This window comes from Strigops habroptila, chromosome 1, assembly GCF_004027225.2.
Source record: "Strigops habroptila isolate Jane chromosome 1, bStrHab1.2.pri, whole genome shotgun sequence".
In the NCBI taxonomy this organism is placed as follows: Eukaryota; Metazoa; Chordata; class Aves; order Psittaciformes; family Psittacidae; genus Strigops; species Strigops habroptila.
In genome coordinates this window covers 16,286,309-16,307,011 of record NC_044277.2, presented here as the reverse complement: position 1 = coordinate 16,307,011, position 20,703 = coordinate 16,286,309, and the positions used below count along the sequence as shown (strand labels likewise).

General features: G+C 34.7%; 1 protein-coding gene across 1 annotated transcript in view; it reads right to left on the bottom strand.

The window, feature by feature from the left end:
* Nucleotides 1-20,703, bottom strand: part of CSMD3 (CUB and Sushi multiple domains 3) — a 609,188-nt gene that overhangs the window by 293,470 nt on the left and 295,015 nt on the right. The window contains 1 exon segment of the mRNA XM_030493685.1: nt 15,131-15,243. Coding sequence (XP_030349545.1) covers nt 15,131-15,243 — 113 coding nt within the window.

The following is a 20,703-nucleotide window of genomic DNA, read 5'->3' as shown; positions in this document are numbered from 1 at the left end:
TAAACTGATACAGAAGTATTTTCCAAGGTAAGATTAAGTTATATTTCTCCACAGGTCCCGGGAATAAATAACGTAATTTGTGCAAACAAGATTACTTTTATTTTTTTTTTCCCCAAGATACTGACTGAGTTTAGGCTTTTTTCCCCACTTGCTGAATCAAAATCATATCTAAACCACCATGTTTTACAATAAAGATGTCAACTAAAAACATTTTTCATAACATGTTTAAATAGAGAAATCCCTTGATTTTTAGAGCACTTCTGACCTCCTTATGGGGAAAAGAATGCAAAATATTTATGAGGGGCAAGAGGACAAAAAAAAAAAAAAAAAAAAAAGGAAAAAAAACCCCACAAAAAACCCAAAATGCTTTCATGATATTTGTGCTGAAATTCTAGTAATTTTGAAGAAAATACAAAGCAAGAAAGTGTGGTGAAACATTAAGTTTTCTTCAGTAGTATTGGGCTCACTGGAAATAGGAGGGTTAGGGTTGCTAAGGAAGACTATGGAATGATGATTCTTCTGCTCAGGTTAGCTCTGGCTTGCGAACAACAAAGACAAAAGGTATTAGTTTTGTGTTGGCCTTCCATAGACTTCCTGCACACAGCTTCACACTAACAGAATGCAGTTTTTTGCACCTTTTCAGCTTTTTAGTCTTCTTAGAATAGTATTTTAAGTGTAAATATTTACTCCAGAACTTACCTAACAGAATGTTGTGCTTTATCAGACATACTTATCAAAATAAATTTCAGATAAATGAACAGAGGCCATGTGCAGGAAGAAGATCCTGTCCTGTCACAGGAGGTAATAAATAGGCACCACTTAAAGAGCAGAAAGAACAAAACTCTCAAAAATTTAGAAAACACCACAAATTTAGTGATTTAATTATGATTCACGTGTCCAGCTAGGTGTCCTAAATATAACACCATTAAGTGCACAAGCCACTTAAAGAACTAAAAAGCTTGTAGAAACCATGGGAAAAAAAAATATCCAGGCAGCACTCAGCTGAGTAGTAAGGCCATGTAAAAGCCAATTAATTTTATAACCCTTAGTATCTGGTTGAAGAGATCGAAACTGGCAAATGTCCAATCTCTACTGTACATCTTAACAGGATTATTTCCAACCTACAACAGCATTTTAGATAACGGGGAAAAAAAAAAAGAAAAAAAGGAGTATACTTGTATAAACAAAAATCCAAACCGACAGAAAACAAAACTAAAACCCCGCAGCTTTAAACACTCTTCAAAACAAGGGGCGGGAGAGTGGGGGAAGAAAAGTAAGCAGTTTGAAAAAGACTCTGGCAATCTTTTTTGAACTACCCACTGGGTTATATGAGCATATCACCAATAGGTGTGGAGCCTAAATTGCTGAAAGCGAATAAAATTTGACCCACCATCTGTTTTTCTCAAAACCAGACAATTAGCAATTTAATTGACTTGGCAAGCTATATATTACAGTACATACAGTGTGACATTTTCACACTAGATGAAGTGATTTGGTTTCAACAATGTTGTAGAAAAGGTGCCTTGAAGCTTTTGAATTATTCTTATTTCTTGGTGGTTGTATTTTGGAGAGTTGTGTTTTGTTTTGTTTTTCTTTTTTTATTTTGACAAAACTATGCCCAGGGCTCAAATTCTCCCATGTGCAACTTTTTAAATGCAGTGCTAAAGTAGAAAACAAGGCACCATATCACTATGCCAAATGCTATTTATTATTTATTACACTGTGTCCATGCTTTCATTTTATGAAGCCTGAGGCTTGGACTGTCAGATTTTAGGTGTCCTTTCAGTTGATATAAAAAGTTAATAGTAGAGAGGGACATGTTAACAGAATACATAACAATTTCCTACAGTCCAAGTATAAGACATTTTCCCAGTTACAGATACACTAACACAATGTACATTTTCAGGAATATTTTTCATTTAATTTCTCTGTTTCTTCTTATATATTTAAATGGTAAAGCATATGGGGATTTGGAGTGTGGGTGAAAAATAAGCAAACTGAAGCAAAAATAATATTAGCACAGTAAGTTTTAATAAACAATAGTTGCAATACAGTACCTTTAGACAGCAATAGCTCAATGGCTTTTATCATTGTATATGAAGGTATTTTATGACTTAAATATGAGCTACAGATATCATGTAGAAAGCAACCATAACATTTATGCTACAGATTTTTTTATACTTTTTGTAGTCAAGCTTATTGTAAGATTTATTATTGCAGCTACATGTGTAATGTACAGCTATTATGTTCATATCTCTTTTAAGTAACTGCAAGATAACTGTCTAAAAAAAATGCATAGTTGTAGGCAATAAATAATAAACTGGTGATAGCCATTAAGACTTAGCAACAGTGTAATGCACTCCATTTTTGCCACTAACAATGAATGCTATCACTTTTTACTTTTTCCCTCTATTCAGCCAAAATTTTAATTGGCCAATAGGTTCCACTGAAGTGTGAGTTACTCTTATATCACTTCCTTTGGCTATGTCTGGATGGCACAGCACTCATCATCCTAGTTTCTTCAGATCACCCCTCTGAAATGCTTCCTCAAGGAGGAAGGATTTCAAACCCCACTTTTTGGAATTGAAGATTTTAGGGATCAGGTGTTCAAAATTTCAAAGTTTCTACAGTTCATTTGTATCCCTGACTTTTTCCAAGAATTCAGTTTCATTTTAAATAATGCCACCAATACATCTTCTATTAATTTCTGTTATTATTAAATGCCTGCTAAAGTTCACCTTCTAGGGTTTATTCTATTTGACTTGTGAACTAATTTGTTTAATGTCATCAATTAATTCCATCAGGTTAACTTCTGTATTTGCTCAGTAATTTCCACTAATACTCAGAGAAAGTTGTCATAATCTCCCTTTAATTAAAATTTAATAAAGTTATCAGTTATGGTTCCTATTATAGTAAAGTTCATTTTCTTCTCAAATTGGTCTCTATAACAATCCAAACAGTTCAAGTGAAAACACTTGACTAACAAAAGCAATAATCAAGATTACTTAGTTTGCAGGCACATGCTCACATCTCTGTATTTTCTCAAGTCATTTAAAGTGCAGACTAAATTGATATTCTGCGCTGTGATTTCATAAGAAGATATTTTCTCATTTTTGTTAATCATTAAATAAACAAAACAAAAAACTACTATCTAGTGGCTCTCCAGTTCCATTTAAAAGAAAAAAATATATATATAATTCACAGAAATGAAAACAATTATCTTAACTGCCTTTCTGTACCACTGAAGTTTCTTGAAACAATTTAAAATTTCCAAGACACAGTAATCTCAAATGCTTTTTCCTAAGTCCCAGGAGTCTACTATAAATAGATTGTAACAGTTCCTCCAGACTCAGTTTAGCTGACAAGTCAGCTGTGGCCTTCTTTCATTAGCTCTCTCCATTACCTCTCAATCAGCATTAGTAAAGCATTCACCATAGAATCAGCAAATTCATGCAGTTGTACCTTTATGACGTAGTTGTACCTTCATGTATGTACAGTTCCAGGACCGGCTCCCAAGCACTCTATCTACAGGCTAAGCAAAATGGTATGTTGTTCAATCTGGCAAATAAGTGAACTGGTACATTTAATTGAAAATGTATTCAGTTGAAACGCACTTTTTTTTTTAAAATATTGAAGGTGTTCCCCCTGGAGGGAATCTAGTTTCTTTTTCCATGGTAAATGAAAAATATAGTATAGTACTTTGATTCTTACAAACCATAAAGGAAAAGGTATTTTCCTGGTATTTCTCAATGTATCAAAACTAAATCACAGAAAATTGTCTCCAAGGGATGCTGGATTGATATAAAATATTTTTATTGCCAGTCAAATGAAGTTAGAATCAGAAGAGATTTAAAATAATTTACAGGGGAACAACATAAACAAAAGAATAAATGTGCAAATTACCAGTTAAAAATCCTCTTTTTTCTGCTTAAAAAGTCTTTAAAACCCCCACATTTGTTTCCCAGATTATTTTGAAAATTATACAATTTATAAATGTTGACAATTCTATAGAAACTTTCGATGTTCTACGAAACTTTGAGACAAAATAAAAGAAGGAATTTTTTCATGGAAAGCACAGGGAAAGAGTTATTTACTCTCCCATTATTACCCCACACACACCCCCCCCACACACCCCCCTTTTAAGAAACAAGAAAGATGTCTTGCATTTTTTTTTTCTTTTCCAGCATAGAATCATAGATTCACAGAATCATTCAAGTTGGAAGGGACCTCTAGAGATCATCTGGCCCAATCTCCCTGCTCAAACAAGGTCATCCACCTACAGCAGGGTGGCCAGGACCATGTCCAGCCAAGTTTTGAGTGACCTTCAAGGATACATATTCTGCAACCTCCCTGGGCAACCTATTCCAGTGTTTGACCATCCTCGCAGTAACAGAGTACTTTCTTGTATCCACATGAAATTTCGTATGTTTTAATCTATGCCAATTACTTCTTCTGGGTACTAGGGAGAAAAGTCTGGCTCCCTCTTCTTCATTTATTCTCATCAGGTATTTACACAAATAGATAAGATTCGCCTATGCCTTCTCCTCCCCTGTCTGAAGAGCTCTAGTTGTCTCATCCTCTTCTTATATGAAAGCCACTTCAGACCTTTAACCATCTTTGTGACCTGTGATTTGCTCCAGTAAGTACATGCACTTTTTTTGTAGTGAGTAGCCTCACTATGAAGAGCTGGACACAGTACTCCAGATGTGAGTAACAAGTTACAGAATTCATTCTTTTGGCAGATGTAGAAGTTCAAAAACCATATAATATCCCACATGATGTGGATGGACAGAGAAAGCTTCGACTCTTTTGTATACATAAGTACAGATATATTATTCTTACGGGCATGCTTCATTAATTATTTTCATCAGAGGATAAAGAGGTGGGGTTGGGTTTTTTTGGCTTATTTTTATTATTAGAAAAAGCACTAATTCATTAATTTGTTCTCTAATTCTCACAAGTGGCCTGTCTATTTAAAGGATGTGGTAAATGCTCCATCCCTGGAAGTGTTCGAGGCCAGGCTGGACAGAGCCTTGGGCGATATGGTCTAGTGTGAGGCGTCCCTGTCCATGGCAAGGGGGTGGGAACTAGATGATCTTAAGGTCTTTTCCAACCCTAACTATTCTATGATTCTATGATGTGTCATAATTAACATGAAAACACTTTTTTAAATTATTATGTCAGATAATTCTGAGTTTATCGTCTCAGTGTATTAAGTTCAGTTTCTAAATTCACAAGTCTAGAAGACTGCACTTGAACTTCAGAGATTTAAAAAAAAAAATAATAATTCTGAACATTCATTGTCTCTTTAGAGTGAATGGGACCAAAGATTGCATCAAAAGCACTAAATTCCACAGCACATTTTCTAGAAAATAATTGTTTACCTAGTCATATCAACTTGTAACTCCCTAGTGGTTTTCTGCCACGCACTTTCTCAGGTATTCAATCAGATTTCATAAATGTTCCTGAAGCTAAAAGGAATTTGAGATCATCTGCTCTCATCTTGTGCTAAGATAAAAGGAAAAGGGGAAGTGAGAGAAGGGGAGAGCAGAGAACAGTGCCCCTGGCAAGCAGATCTTTTCATGTAAATGGAAGGAAATTTCTACATCTGGGTAACCTATTAATTGCAAATAAAAGAAGATACGACCAGATACAAAAAATCCTGAAAATGAAATAAAACAAATTTGGCAGGTAATTTCTCTAAGCTGCTGCTTAGAGAAAACAAAGACTCTGTTGGACACCCCAGCACCATCTTGGAGCACTGCCAATCCATGCACTATTTTGGTTTCTGATAAAATTAAAGCTTTTAGTGTTTTGCACATGCTACAAGTGGTTAAATAAAACAAAAAAAACAAACAAAAAAAAAAAAGAAAGCTAAAGCCAATGGTAGATGCTACTCTCTACCCATCCATACACAATATAAAAAAGAAACTATAATACACCTCAGAGGAAACATTCCTTTCCATTAGCAGCAACTAACCAGATGACACATGTACAATAAGTGCCTTGTCTGTTTAAAAGCTGTAGGTTAATCAGTTTGGAATAGCTTCTTACTTCTGAGAATACATTAAAAAAAGTAAAAAAAGCTTAGATTTAGAAGGAGGGAAGATGATGGTCTATTTTTTGATGTGACAACACAAACTCAGCCTCTCATGATATTAGAGACTGGATTTTTCTCTCATATGGTGCTATGTTTTGGATTTGCGTTGAAAACAGTGTTGATAACACACTGATGTTTTACTATTGCTGAACAATGCTTACACCGTATCAAGGCCTTTACTTCTTATCCCACCAGTGAGTAGGTTGGGGTGCACAAGAAGCTGGGAGGGAACAGCCAGGACAAAGCTGACCCCAGCTGACCACAGGGATATTCCATACCATATGGCATCACACTCAGCATATAAAGCTGGGGGAAGAACGAGGGAGATGAGGCCTTTCAGAACTATGAAGTTCATCTTGCCAAGTAACCATTACGAATGATGGAGCCCTGCTTTCCTGGAAATAGCTCAACATCTGCCTGCCGATGGGAGGCAGTGAATGAATTCCTTAGTTCGCTTTGTTTGCACATACAGCTTTTGTTTTACCTATTAAACTCTCTCTATCTCAGTCCATGAGTTTTCTCACTTCCACCCTTTGATTTTCTCCCCAGTCCTGCTGTGGGGGCTGTGAGCCATCAGCTGTGTGGGTCTTAGCTGTGGTTTGGGGTTAACCACAACAGCTGGGTAAATCTAAAGCTTTATAGCTCATAGGCATTTTCTCTGGAAATATGCTAGAGAAAATGCCAACAGCAAACTGAAATAAAAAGCCATCAATAAATGTAAGATACAATCTACTCTCACACAATATAATTAATTAATAGAGGTTTCTTAGCACATGAAATTACATGACAAAAAGGCACTGCTGATGTGGTTGTTTTCTAGCTTAGTAGCACTTACAGAAATTAATTATTGACTTGGGGGAGAAAGGTAAAAAAAAGAAAACAAAACATTCCCATGGTGTAATGCTCGGCAATATGGAAGACTCAGAAGTTCAAAAGTGCAAAAACTCAACTGGTTATGATAATTCTTCTTTTAGTTGCAAACATTTTGAAAAACCTTCTACATACATACATTTTAAATTTAAGTTCTGACTGTACCTCAAACAGTGTCTACCTACTTGTAGTTATCTTACATAATGAAACATAGAATCATAGAATCAGCAAGGTTGGAAAAGACCTTTAAGATCATCAAGTCCAACCATTACCCCAGGACTGCCAAGTCCACCCTTAAACCAGATCACTGAGGGCCTCATCTACACGGTTTTTGAATGCTTCTAGGGACGGTGATTCCACCTCTTCCCCTGGGCAGCCTGTTCCAATGCCTGATCACCCTCTCTGTGAAGAAATTTTTCCTAATATCCAATCTAAACCTCCCCTGGTACAGCTTGAGGCTGTTACCTCTTGTTTTAATCACTTGTTACTTGGGAGAAGAGACTAATATCAGAGTAGAGAAAATCCTGCTCTTCTTTACAGATAATACTATCGCAAATGGTTTCACTGCTAAATTCTTGTTATTAAATACTGTAAAGCAGAAAAGATGACCTACAGTTTTATTGCACAAAATTAAAATGTAGTGGGCATCACCTTCAAATAACAATTTGTCTGACCAGAACTCTAGTGACACGAGAGTTACAGAAAAAGAAATCAGAAATTGTGTGTCATGGAAATAATTACCTTATTTTTAAACAAACAAAACCATTAAGTAGAAAAATTATTATTAAATTAAGTCTTGTTGGCAACAAATACTCTCATTTTATAAATCAACTTAGATAACATAATATTAAAAAATAGTAAGATGCAGAGAAATTAGAATTAAAAGCAATAATCAAAAAGAAGCAGTAATCCCATGCAAATAAATATTTTGGGGAAATAGGTGAAATAAAGGTAAACCACACAATTTAATTTTCTAAGAACATGCTTTTAGACTGAAGACCTATTTTCATCAACTTGGTAAAGTTAACAGAAACATGATAGTTTCTTGATACCAAAAAAGTACTCCTTTCAGAGATTATTTTAAAAGACAACTAAAAACCCCACACACAAATGCATTCTGATGTAACAGCTTTTTGAGGCATAGTTTACTGTTAGTTCTCATATGACCTTAGACCAGTATATTTCTATTGAAAGATTGCAGAGTTACATGCAATACTGGTAATAATCTTTGAAAAGCTAAATTCCAGTAGCTGCATACAATTCTATACTTTTTTATCCTCCTACTCTATGAAATTTTTAAGATCTTCATTATAATGTAACCTGCACAGTCTTTTAAGTACTCAGAAATACCATTTAAGGAGCCATGAAAGATCAAATTTGATGCAACATCAATCTATATTTCTCTCTATAAAATATATCAACTAGGTATATTGTTTTGAGCATTTATAATTTACAAATTACATACTAACATTTTACTTTTTGTTGGATTACAAGTATATGTGCGTGTGTTTACACATATACATGGTCAAATTGTTGCATGCAATCTTGACTAAGAGTAGACAATGGGTGGGTAGAACAGCACTAGTCTTTCTGTTTAAAATCAGATACAAAACAAACAAACAAAAAAAAACAAACAAAAAAAAAGTATCTTGAGACAGGAAACTTCTTATCTCAGCAGTAAAATTAACATAAACTTTTCTAATAATGAAGATGAATTATCAAAGACTGAGATGTCAAAAGACCTACTGGAAGAAATTTGTAATTAAAAGGAAAAAAAGAAAACCAACAAACAAAAAAACCCACAAACAACACTCCCCCCCCTCCAAAACACAAAACCTATCCTTATGCATCAAAGTTTTGAAAGAACTTTGTTTTCAGCAACAACACATGATCATTTGTAAACTGCCCCAACAAATAAAAAACTTACCAATAAATAATTTAAAAAAAAAAAAAAAAAAAAAAAACCCAAACAAAAACACACCTCCATCAGAGAGGACAAAAATTTCTTATTTGTGTAGCCATTTCTGTTGGTTGCTGCAATAGCAGAAAACCTAAGTAATTTTTCGGACCTATGGTCACAGGAAAAGAGCTTGGATTGGGGTCTCCTTAGGCATACAACTAGGAGTGTGTGTAAAAAAGCTTAAGGAATGTCTGACTTCTTCCTTAAGGTGATCTTACTACTAGAGAACAGAGGGGCAAATACAATGTCTGTTTTCAGAAAGAGTTTCAAGGGACATCTGAAAAATACAGATTTGTAAATTTGGGATGTAATAAGACTGTGGAAATGAGAATAAAAAACAGATTCAGCTGAGACATGGATAAAAATGACATTTAAAAAGCAGTACGGCTTTTCTAAAGGGAAGTCCTGCATTAAAGAACAAATACAGGATGGGCAGTATCTTCAAGAGAGATCTGAAATAGGAATGAGCTTGAATAACAAAACTTGTCAATAACACACTCAGCAGAACTGGAATCAGGTTCACAGGAAGTTGTACTCTATTTGTAAACTATTGGTTAGTTGATTGGTTAGTTGATTATTGATTTTTATTTCTATTTTTTTTATAAATACAAAGCACTTTTATTTGAGAATCTGAACTAACGATGAGACTTAAAAAGTTTAAAATCATTTGCATTGATTTAGCACAGGGATTTTTGCTGTTAATGTGAATCTCTTCTTTCTACAAAATTAAGTTAGGATAAACAAGGAATAGAATTGAGGATATCAGAATGCTATTAAATAAATCATTGGCATGATCCTGCTCAGTTACTGCACCACAAATACACACAAAGCAAACACAGAGGAGAATGGGTACAAAGGCAATAGAAATAATCAGAACAATGAAAATATCTCAAGAGAATATAAACTGAAACATATAAGATTGAAGAGTTCAGAAAGCAAACATGTCAGAGATTTAACTCCTGATTTTGATGTGCAGAAAGTACAAAAGCTTCACTTTCCCCTTCCTCACAAAAGGATTAGGTAGTATTTAGCAAAAACACAATCACCTGTCTTGTAAAACCCAAAATTATGCAATGAAACTGCTATGATCTCACTGATTTCAGTAATTTTTTTTTCTAATTAGTCTACTATATGAACAAGAATTAAAGCTATACTTTTCTTCATAGAACAGACATGAAGATATATGTTTCATAGATAAACTACTCTCACAACCTGTTGAGATGAGACCTTCCTGAACTTAGAGGGCTAACATCAGATTAATCAACCTAATTCAGATCATCTACTGTTCTGTCACCAACAGAAAAGCAAGTGCTGTTAAGCAGTTAGTCATTAAAAAACATCTCTCTGCCATCTGTGACAAACCTCAGATGTGTCTGAAATTCGGTGCTTACTGCTAGGAAAATAGGATGAAATGTGGCTCACAAACTCCAGAAGGCTACCTCAGCCTGCAATAGTACCCCAAGCACTCAGGAACAGAAGTCACACTGGTTGAACCAAGATGAAAGTTATGCTTTAAGCAAAAAGAAATCTTTTGAAATACTGGGTGTCACAGTGTAAATGCCATATCCTAAAATTAGATCATTGATGCAGAAAATTGAATAAGCAAATCTACTTTGCTTCAAATTCATGTTTAGCTACTCTTCTATCTAGCTGGGCATCTCAGACAAACCTCTACCAAAACTTATGATTACACTCCAGTCAAAGCAACCTTCTTCAACTTTATTTTCTTACACAATTAAAATTAGAATATGTCTGACATATTATTATAGTTAATAACAAAAGCATGGAGATTCTGTCCTTATAGGAGGCAGAGATACAGGAGAACCTACTGATCTAAGATGTGTTATTAGTGTGTAGCCAGTTATTTGGAAAAAAATAAAAAAGACACACCAAAAGGAAAAAAAAAAAAAAAGAAAAGAATCCCTCAGATCCAGCCACAGCTTAGAAACTGAATGTCTGATATCAAGACCCGACAGAACTAGACTGCTCTGTGGATAGCTTCCTTCGTTTCAGACAAGTCAAATCTGATCTAAATAGAAGTTCCACGTGTCTGTACTATGGTAATACAGGATGGTTTTGTATTGTGTGTTTACAATACTGACTTCATTCCTTAAAATAACGTTTCCTACAAATATACACCATGATTATTTACTTTATTCTTTAATCACACAACTTCTGTGATAAAAAGTTTATTTTGAAAAATTGTATAAGGCATATTTTTTTATTTGATTCTTTTATATATGTCCAAAGTTACAAAAGGAAGCTATTGCATATGAAAGCTACTGCAATTAGAGTTCTCGTATAATTTTTCAAGACACATGCCATTGCTAGATTCTCAGTTTTTGCAAAATTAAAGTCATAATTCTTCAAAATCTTATGCTCTTACAAAAATGGTTTTCTAGTTTTTGAAGGCTATGCCACAGTTCTATCAGTTTGTCTTGTATTCTGTGTAACTGTTTTTTTCCTCAATTATAGATGAAGACCATACAGTTACAGTGTTTAAAAATGTTTTGGAGATTGTTTCTCCATTGTTTTTTTGATAGATACTTCTTTCCTCTTCACCATGGTTGTGGGAATAGAAGTACTATTGTGACAATATAGCACCATTTCCTGAAATACTGAGTGATGCAAACTATTATGCAACTTGTCATCAGTAATAATTATTCCTTTGTAATTTGGAAATAATGCACTTAAAAAATTCAGATTGCTAAATATTCCATATTTTCACATTAGAAAAAAAAATCTACACATACATTTGAAGCATGAAGAGAAAACAGCTTACACATGGGTGAGCTAACACGTAAAATATATCTCTAATAAGGCAGTGCTTATATTTCTGTCCTGCTCTTTCCTGATATTTATTCTTCTACTTAAGTAGAAGATGAGATTCTGGAAAAGGAATTTCAAAACGACAACTGATTTACTTTAAAATACCGTCTCTAATGTTTATATCTTCATTTTATATTTAAGTAATTATAATGTGACCTAGTTATTAAAACCATAAAATAACACCATATGCACCATTTCAATCTAGAAGAAGACAAAGGGTTTTATTATTTCACAAAGTCTTACTAGATTCTCTCGAACAGCAGATACATAAAAAAGAATGAAATTTTAGTTCCTTTAATAACAAATAACCTAAACTTAGAAGAATTCTTCAGCTGAAAACATACTAATGCAGAGGTATTAAAAAATTCATTTGTCTATTTCTGTCATTACAGATGATATGGCATATTCGGTTCTACCCCAGTCAGAAAGGATGTGACCTTCTATCTCACACCTTCAGCAAGTATACCATTTCACAGGTCATGAGTAAAGGGCATTGGGTAATGACATCCCATAACCTTCTGTTCCTCCCGTCATATTCTACACAGGACTCGGAACAATCTATGTTCTTGAAAATGCCTGCCGGACTCAGCCTTAAATGTCAACTAGACTGAAGAATGTCTTTATAAATTTTGATGGGATGAGGCATGCACATTTCCACTGCCTTTGTAGTTAGTTGAGTCTCAGGATGCACAGAAGCACATATTTCAACACAAAAACATTTCAGTGTTAAATTATTTTAGCTATTAGCAAGTACTGTTATCGAATGCATTATCAAGTAATTAACTCTGACATAATCAAGTCTATAAAGTGAAACAATAGAAGATACAGTATCCATACAATCTATAAGAATTTCATTGTGGTTTAGTGGTTTTACTTTGGACAAGCTTTATCAGGTCCTGATAAAAGCCCATTAGGAGCTGGAGCACATGAGGAATGCTATTCCTGATGCTATTCAGATGCAACTTACTAATTACCTCAAAGGAATGTAATTTGCGCCCTTCAAGATTGCTCCCTGATGAAAACTAAAGCAAAGGGAGTGGGAATGATCAGAAGATTCAGTTCAAAAATCACACTACTGGACCTAATTTAGAATGCTAATGTATTTCTGCTTACCTTTTATGTAAGCAGAAACCAAGGTGTATAAGTAGAGTACCAGCTGTAGTTAGATGTCTAAGTGGATACTGGAAATTCTGAGGTTCAAGGGGACAAGTTATAGAAATAGAATTTGATCTAGTCCATTAAAGAGAAATATAAGTAATCTGGGCATACATTCTTAATAATCCATGTAATCACTTAAACTAAAATGTCCTCTGACCATGACTCCTAGAAATCACAATTCTCTTAAGTATTTCTGAACTTTTCTAAGAGAAAAGTCTTTGCAATTTTCTTATTCTAGTAAAGAAGTCAGTGATATTTCATAGTCCTGAATGCACTGTTCTAACTCAGTTTACTTCACTGGACTTTCAACTTCCAATTCATAAATTCCAAAACTTTAATTTCAAAACATCGTTAGTGTTAATAAACTTACAGAAAAAACAACAAAAAAAAAAATAGTAACCCCCTCAAAAACCTTTCTCTCCTTACCCCCCCTTTCCCATTTTATTTAAGTGAACATTGCCTGGTTTCAGGCATCTGCAATGAATACACCCTCTCAGGGATCAAAGCCAAGGCAACTGAGGCAACTGACATAAAAAAAATTGATCCCATACTCTAGATTGGGGGGGGGGGGGGGGGGGAATCCCAAACCAAAGCAAAACAAAACAAAAAAAAACCCCCAACCCTCCACACAGTACCTATCCATCAAATGCTTGATGCGTTCAAATGCTATTTAGTGAGCTAGTGTGAAGTACCAGTGTAATGCAAGAGAAACATATAGACTCAATATTTAAGTGTGTAATCACAAAGTTGATTATATGGAGATGAGATTGTGCATGTTCACCCTTTCTGTCCCCTTCTACCTATTCATATTCAATTAATTTTATTCTTGCAGAACTATAGGTTCTAAGAATAAATGTAACTCATGAATGAAACAAAACAGTGGTACATTATAAGACACTAGACAATAATCCTCTGCCTTTTGCAAACTAAAACTGTTGCAAGTAAAATTAATTTTACTATAAAAGAATCCTGTAAATAAAGGAAACACCTACTTTAGCTGTGCAAATTATTGAATTCCGGTCTAAAAAGCTTCCTTTTCCACTCAACTATGGTTTAGGTTTTGCTATATTAACAAATACTTAAACTTGTTTATATTAATTATTTTTCTAGCCCCTTTCAGCAGCTGGAATGCGGAAATCCTGGGTCTTGATAACTACAATACAACGAAGTAGTAAGACTTTTTCTTTCTTAGTCCACTAGATACGAATATCAAGAATGCACAAGCACAGTTGTGCCATACCACTATACAGTTTATTATACACAAACAGCCAAAGGGAAGTTATGGACAGAAAAAAACCCAGCAAGTCACATTGTGCAGGTTTACTCCCCATATGCTTGTACACTCCAACTGCCTATCCTTAGTAATATCAGCTCCATTTCTAATACATGATTGCTGGTTTAACTTTTGCCTTTCCTCTCTCCCCTTCTGATGAATAATTTTAATGAATAATCATACTTTCTATTATTTGGTTTTGATGGTAGGCAGGAACCATACAATTTAAAAATTTTTTGCAAGAAATACATGCAGCTATGTTAAATCTAATATAAAAATAATAAATATAACTAATTCTGTAATAATATAATAGTGCATATGTGCATATATATATATGTTACTTTTAAGTTTTGGGTTAATTTTGCTGTTCATGCTCTATGAGAACTGTATGTTCTTCCAGAACCATCAAATAGCAACAGCTACAGCAACAGCTATTTATGTTATGCATTATAAGGCCCTCACATTTTAAGACCATAAGGAACAGCATTATTAGGTACATTTTAATTTGTCTTGGCTCAAAACTCATCAGTAATTCAAATTCAGCAGGTTTTTTTTCTGTTGTAGTAGGCATGCTAAATTTTCCAGAGAATGTAGGGAAGTATTCATTTCCTTTACACATTTAGCTTTACATAATCACAACATTATTTAATTTTAATATTTTTCAACATGAAATAACAGAAAATTAATATAAAACTATATGCCAAAAAATCAACTGCCATAAAACCACACAAAATAAAAAGTATGCAGTTTATTGTGACATAAGACCTTTAAAGAGAACAAATTTATCTTTTGTATTTTTTTAACTCAGCTTGTATTTTCTTGTTTTTAAAACTTACAGAACTGAAAATAGAATGCATCCAGCAATACGAAAGAAAAAAATTCATAATATTGTCATAATTTTTAGTACACCATTAAATTCACTTCTGAATTGTATTGTTACCTTTGTAGTTAACCTTGAAACCGATTGAACCCACGCTTTCATCCGTTTGAAGATGCAACCACATCTGATTGCTCATGCTCACAATTAAGTCTGGTACAAAGCTCCCAGTTAACCTATAGAAAAAGGGAAAAAAAAAAAATCCTTAAATCCATTAAGTATTAAGTAGCTAGATTTGGTTTTTGATTTTTATAAGGAATCTAAGTAACTTTTTTTTCTTCTTTTTTTCTTTTTTTTGCTTGTTTGTTTTAAATTAATTGTATTCTGCTCACACCACTTTACTTACCTACTAGCTGGTTAGTCACTGCAGCTTTCAATGTTCTAATGATGCGGATTTGGCAGCAGTCTATAAACACAAGCAATTACTGCTTGCGTTGTACTGAAATATTTCATCTCACCTTCAGCTGCTGGTCCAGAAAGACATGCATCACCCCTAATCCAGAACCTTATCTAGAAGTCCTGTGTGCATGACTCAGGTATGTGCAAGCATATCAAATGGCACTAGAAGCCCACAATAAGGCACCACATTTATTCTTCCGGGAAAGTATTTCTCCTGTATACAATTACCCACTTTGGAATATACACATTGCGTATTTAAGAGGAATTATTAATCTTAAATTGCAATATTTAATCTTATTATGGAGGCCCATGTGTTCCATGCACTCTCTCATCTCCTTCTCTACCACAACAAAGAACCCGCCTGACAGACTCAGCTGATGTTCATTCCTTCATTAACAAAAATAACAGAAGTCACAACTTTAAAACCACCTAATGTTACAAGATGCTGAGTAATTAGAAAGACCTGAACTTGGGTTTTAGTTTTTACCTTCCTTTTTTTCACTTTTCATACAGTTTGCAAAAATTTGCAAGTCAATGATATCTCAAATGTTAATTCTGTTTGCTGAATGAAATCCTGTGATAGCAAAAGGAAATGTTGTGAAAGCTGCAGTTTTATGCTAAATTGCATTTTTTCCTCAAATCTCTCCCAAATTTGGTAAGAGTTGATCAGCTAAAACAGAATGGTGGAAAGTACCAAAACAATTTACCCTCTTGTTAAATGGATCACAAGCACAAGACTGTGTAAGAGTGAAAACTGTTAATTTCAGTTTGAACAATTCTTTAAAGCTAGCTGAAACTTTAAATGGACTACTTTAAATATATTTTGCAGTTAATTTTAGTTCTCCCCTCTGGTCTTTTTTAGCTTGATTCTGCATGAAATACTCGGATGTAGGAGAAATTCATGTCTATTTCCCACATCTGTGTTCACAGATGGAGCTACTACAAAGACTCTTGCCAGAATTGATCAAGTAAATGCCTGGCCAAAGTAATGTACTAACTGCTCATTCCCGCACTAAAGGAAAGTGTCTTCAGTGAGTTCAGTCTTTGCCAAATTAATAGATTAACAGGATGTTCCTCAGAAACAACAGTGATGTAATGGCTAACAGAATTTTGTAATTGCTGCTAGTGACTGACAGTACATTTTGGGATTAGTAAAGCCATTGGGAATATTAATCTATGTTGTGTCAGAGAGAATAGCTTCTATGATAAACAGCTACCAAAATTCTTGTAGTTTCTATTTTCTGAAGTTAATTATAAATACATTTTTAAATGCATAATTTTCAGAAATAATATTTTTTCTATTAAATAGTATGTGGGAAAAATACCATTTGAAAATAAGAATCAACAGAATACAGATATCACTGCTCCTTTTTTTAAGTTCTTAGGGATCTCTGTACAATAATTGGGAAGACTTTGAGAGCAATAAGATCCGGGGGGGGGGGGGGGGGGGGGGGGGAAGGAAGCTATTTTAGATAATAATGAAATTCTGCAGTTATGAATTATCCTGTCTTTCCTCCTGGGGTTTATGTGACTTCCTCTACCCTGGATTCATTACCTAGACTCCTGTCCTTGAAGTAGGTTCTTACACCTTCGCTTTCAAATCTGAGCAGTGAACACTCAACAGTAAAGATGGAAAGATGTGATTATGATACCTCTCTTTTTATTAAACAGCTTAACAGTTATGACACTCAGTGGGGTGTTTCCCACCTGTCCTCTGGACTCAGAAACTACCCCTCCCACATACTAGTGACATACATTCCCCTTGGGAGACCATACTGAAGACTAGGTTAGAGGATATTCAGAAGATTGCAACACTCTCCCTCTGCTGAAGATGATCTGTAATAGGGGAGACTGTACACCCAAACCAGCAAACATACTAAAAGACTAAGAATGAGTTTCATTCTTTATGCACCAGATTTTCCAATGCGTGGTACAGGAATGAGTGCCCAGATGCATATTACGTTAAGAGTTGCCCACAGCAACTGTCAGCTCAAGCTGCTGAAAGCAGACTTCCAAACATCTTGAAAGAGTGCTGGGACTGATTTCTGAAGCATCATTTCTTTTTCTTCTTCCCTTCTATCACTTTGTAATAAAACTTAACAATGCTCCACCATGCAAAGATCTTAGTTCTATAAGAAAGCACTAAGAAAGGCCATATTAAGTCATCTTGTCAAACACACAAAAAAGTATTCCGTACACATTTAAGTTCGCTTAGGTGCTAGGCTCCTTAGGTTGGAGCAGTCTGTCATGTTGCTGGGTGTATGCATATAGGCACAGAATTATAGGCACCCAAGGAAACTTAATGGCAAGCACTGAAATGGCTTTGGAGTTTTAGCTACTTCTGTGATTAGCATCAGCGGAGTAGGAATTATCAGGATTGCAATACGCAATTGAGGAAGCATAATTCTAGCTAAATGCCACTTCAATTTTTGATTCTGAACCTTCCTATCTAGCAGTGTTCAGTAATACTACTGGATTAAACATTTGGATAGTTTTCCTGATTAACTTTGATAAATTGGAAGATACACGTTTTAATATCATTTACACGTAAGCCATACACATTCAAACCAATGTTTTTCAGCAATTTGCTGGAGGAAAGATAATTATTTTAAATTTTAAAATCCAAAATTAAATAATACAATAGCTGATTTATTTGCAATGCATCATATCTCAGACAAAGTCTGCATGGCTCATGGGAGAAAAGATTTACAAGGTTTTTACAGTACTCAATTATGTTCCATCTTCCATGTAATTCTTTTAATACGTTTTAATCCTAATAAATTCAACACTGATTCTTCTGATCACAGAATAATCATAAATCATTCCACTGGTAAATAAAAATAATATATGTGTGGCTGATTATACAATTTTTTTAATATTAAACCCCTACAAATTAATTAGGGGATTTTTGCTTTGCCAGGATCTCTATAGTAATAATTCTTAAAAATTATTTACCTAGTTATTTAAAGAACAGGTTCTCTTATCATATGTTAACATTTCACAACTCTAACTCTTTTATTGAAGAAAGTTATTCAGAATACCTTTATACTTATGACAGGTTTAATCCTGTAATTTCATAATTTCTCCCCCACATAAGTCTCATTATCAGACATACTTTTATAAAATATCATCTTAACATGAAATAAATAACATCTTAGATGAAAAAAAATTAAACAAAGTGCTTTACTACATTACTAAAAAAATTAAGTATCATTGTACTGTGCCTCGATGTGTTACTCTAATTCAGGTACCAATGAAAAACAATACTTTAGTTAAATGTTAAGACTTGGTGAACCAGTACTTAATAAATGCTCTTTCCACATGACAGGATATTCAATATAATTTAGGAGTCTAAGAATATCTGAAATTGAATTCCAGCTTCGTCAGAAATTTATTTTGAAGGCTTGGTACTCTTTATAAAATAAGAATTACAGTATTTCCCCCTTTCTCAAAGCTATTATTAGTAACAATTAGCACATCTACAATCCACTGAAGAAATTCTGCATTATCCTAAAGTAATTGCACCTGAAATACCTGACCAATAGCTGGTCCCCTCATTGATAAGAATCATAAATCATAGAATAGTAGAGGTTGGAAAAAAAAATTCAGGTTGTCAAGTCCAACCATTAAATTAACACACCAAGTCACCCCAAGTCCACCACTAAACCATGTCCCTGAGCACCACATCTACACGTCTTTTAAATGCCTCTAGGGATGGCGACTCCAACACTGCCCTGTGCAGCCCATTCCAACGCTTGACTTTCAGTGGAGAAATTTTTCATAATATCCAATCTAAACCTCCCCTGGTGCAACTTGAGGCCATTTCCTCTTGTCCTATCGCTTGTTACTTGGGGGAATAGACCAACACCCACCCCGCCACAACCTCCTTTCAGGTACTTGTAGAGAGTCATAAAGTCTCCCCAGTTCTCTCAGCCACTCATCCGACTTTTGCTCTAGATCCTTTATCAGCTTTGTTGTCCTTCTCTGGACACAGGCCAGTACCTCAGTGTCTTTCGTGTAGTGAGGGGCCCAGAACTGAACACAGTATTCAAGATATAGCTGCACCAGTGCCTGGTATAGGGGGACAATCACTCCCCTAGTCCTGCTGGCCACGGTATTTCTGATACAACCCAGGATGCTGTTGGCCTTCATGGCTACCTGGGCACACTGCTGGCTCATGTTCAGCTGCCTGTCCTTCAGTTGACAAACACCCCCAGGTCCTTTTCCACTAGGAAGCTTTCCAGCCACTCTCCCAAGCCTGTAGCGTTGCATGGAGTTGCTGTGACCCAAGTGCAGGACACAACCTTCTTGAACCTCTTACAGTTCGCCTTGGTCCATTGACCCAGCCTGTCCAGATCCCCCTGCAGAGCCTTCCTACCCTCAAGCAGAGCAACACTCCCACCCAACTTGGTGTCATCTACAAACTGACTGATGGCGTACTCGATCCCCTCATCCAGATCACTGTTAAAGAACTTAACAGAAGGGATAGAATGTTGCAAAACTAATTAAAAATAGGTCATATAGTCTGTCTTCTGAAGGATAGATATAAGAGGGAATTCACAATGAAGACCTGCAAATCCTGAAGCAACTTTATTTTCTGCTCAAAATCTTGCAATTAACAATACTGAGATGAAATTAGGAAAGAAAGATAAAAATTAATTATAGGATGCTCAAACCAAATAGATTCTTTATGTTCCTATGGCGAATAATGGAAAGTTACAATAAAAATCGTAATAATGCATTTCCATTAAATATACTGTGGGAAGTATTCTAATGCATTCTGATTTTGCTACACTTTTGGGGTTTTCTGATTATATACAGTATTTCCCCACTTCTTAAACCTATTACTAGTAACAATTAGCACATCTGGGGTTTTTGCTGATTAAATAAATTTCTACATTTATCACATCTACTTCTGTTCTGACCTGAGTTTTAAATTTGAAACTTGAAGTAATGATAACATGAAATACCCTCTAAGAGGCAAGTTTATTTAAAAATAACAGCTAAATAGTACTTGGCCTTTTCCAAAAATCTTTTCTAAATATTGAAAAAAAAAACCAAACCAACAAAACAAATGTCAAAAACCAAAAAACCAATTTATCTTAAGGGGCATTCATTTCTTCTACAAATTATTGTATTTATTCAGAATGGAATTGGATCTACATAAAATGACAGACTACAAGTCATACCTAATTATGGTTTGTTCTGCTTATTTTCAAATGACTGGGAAATAAGCA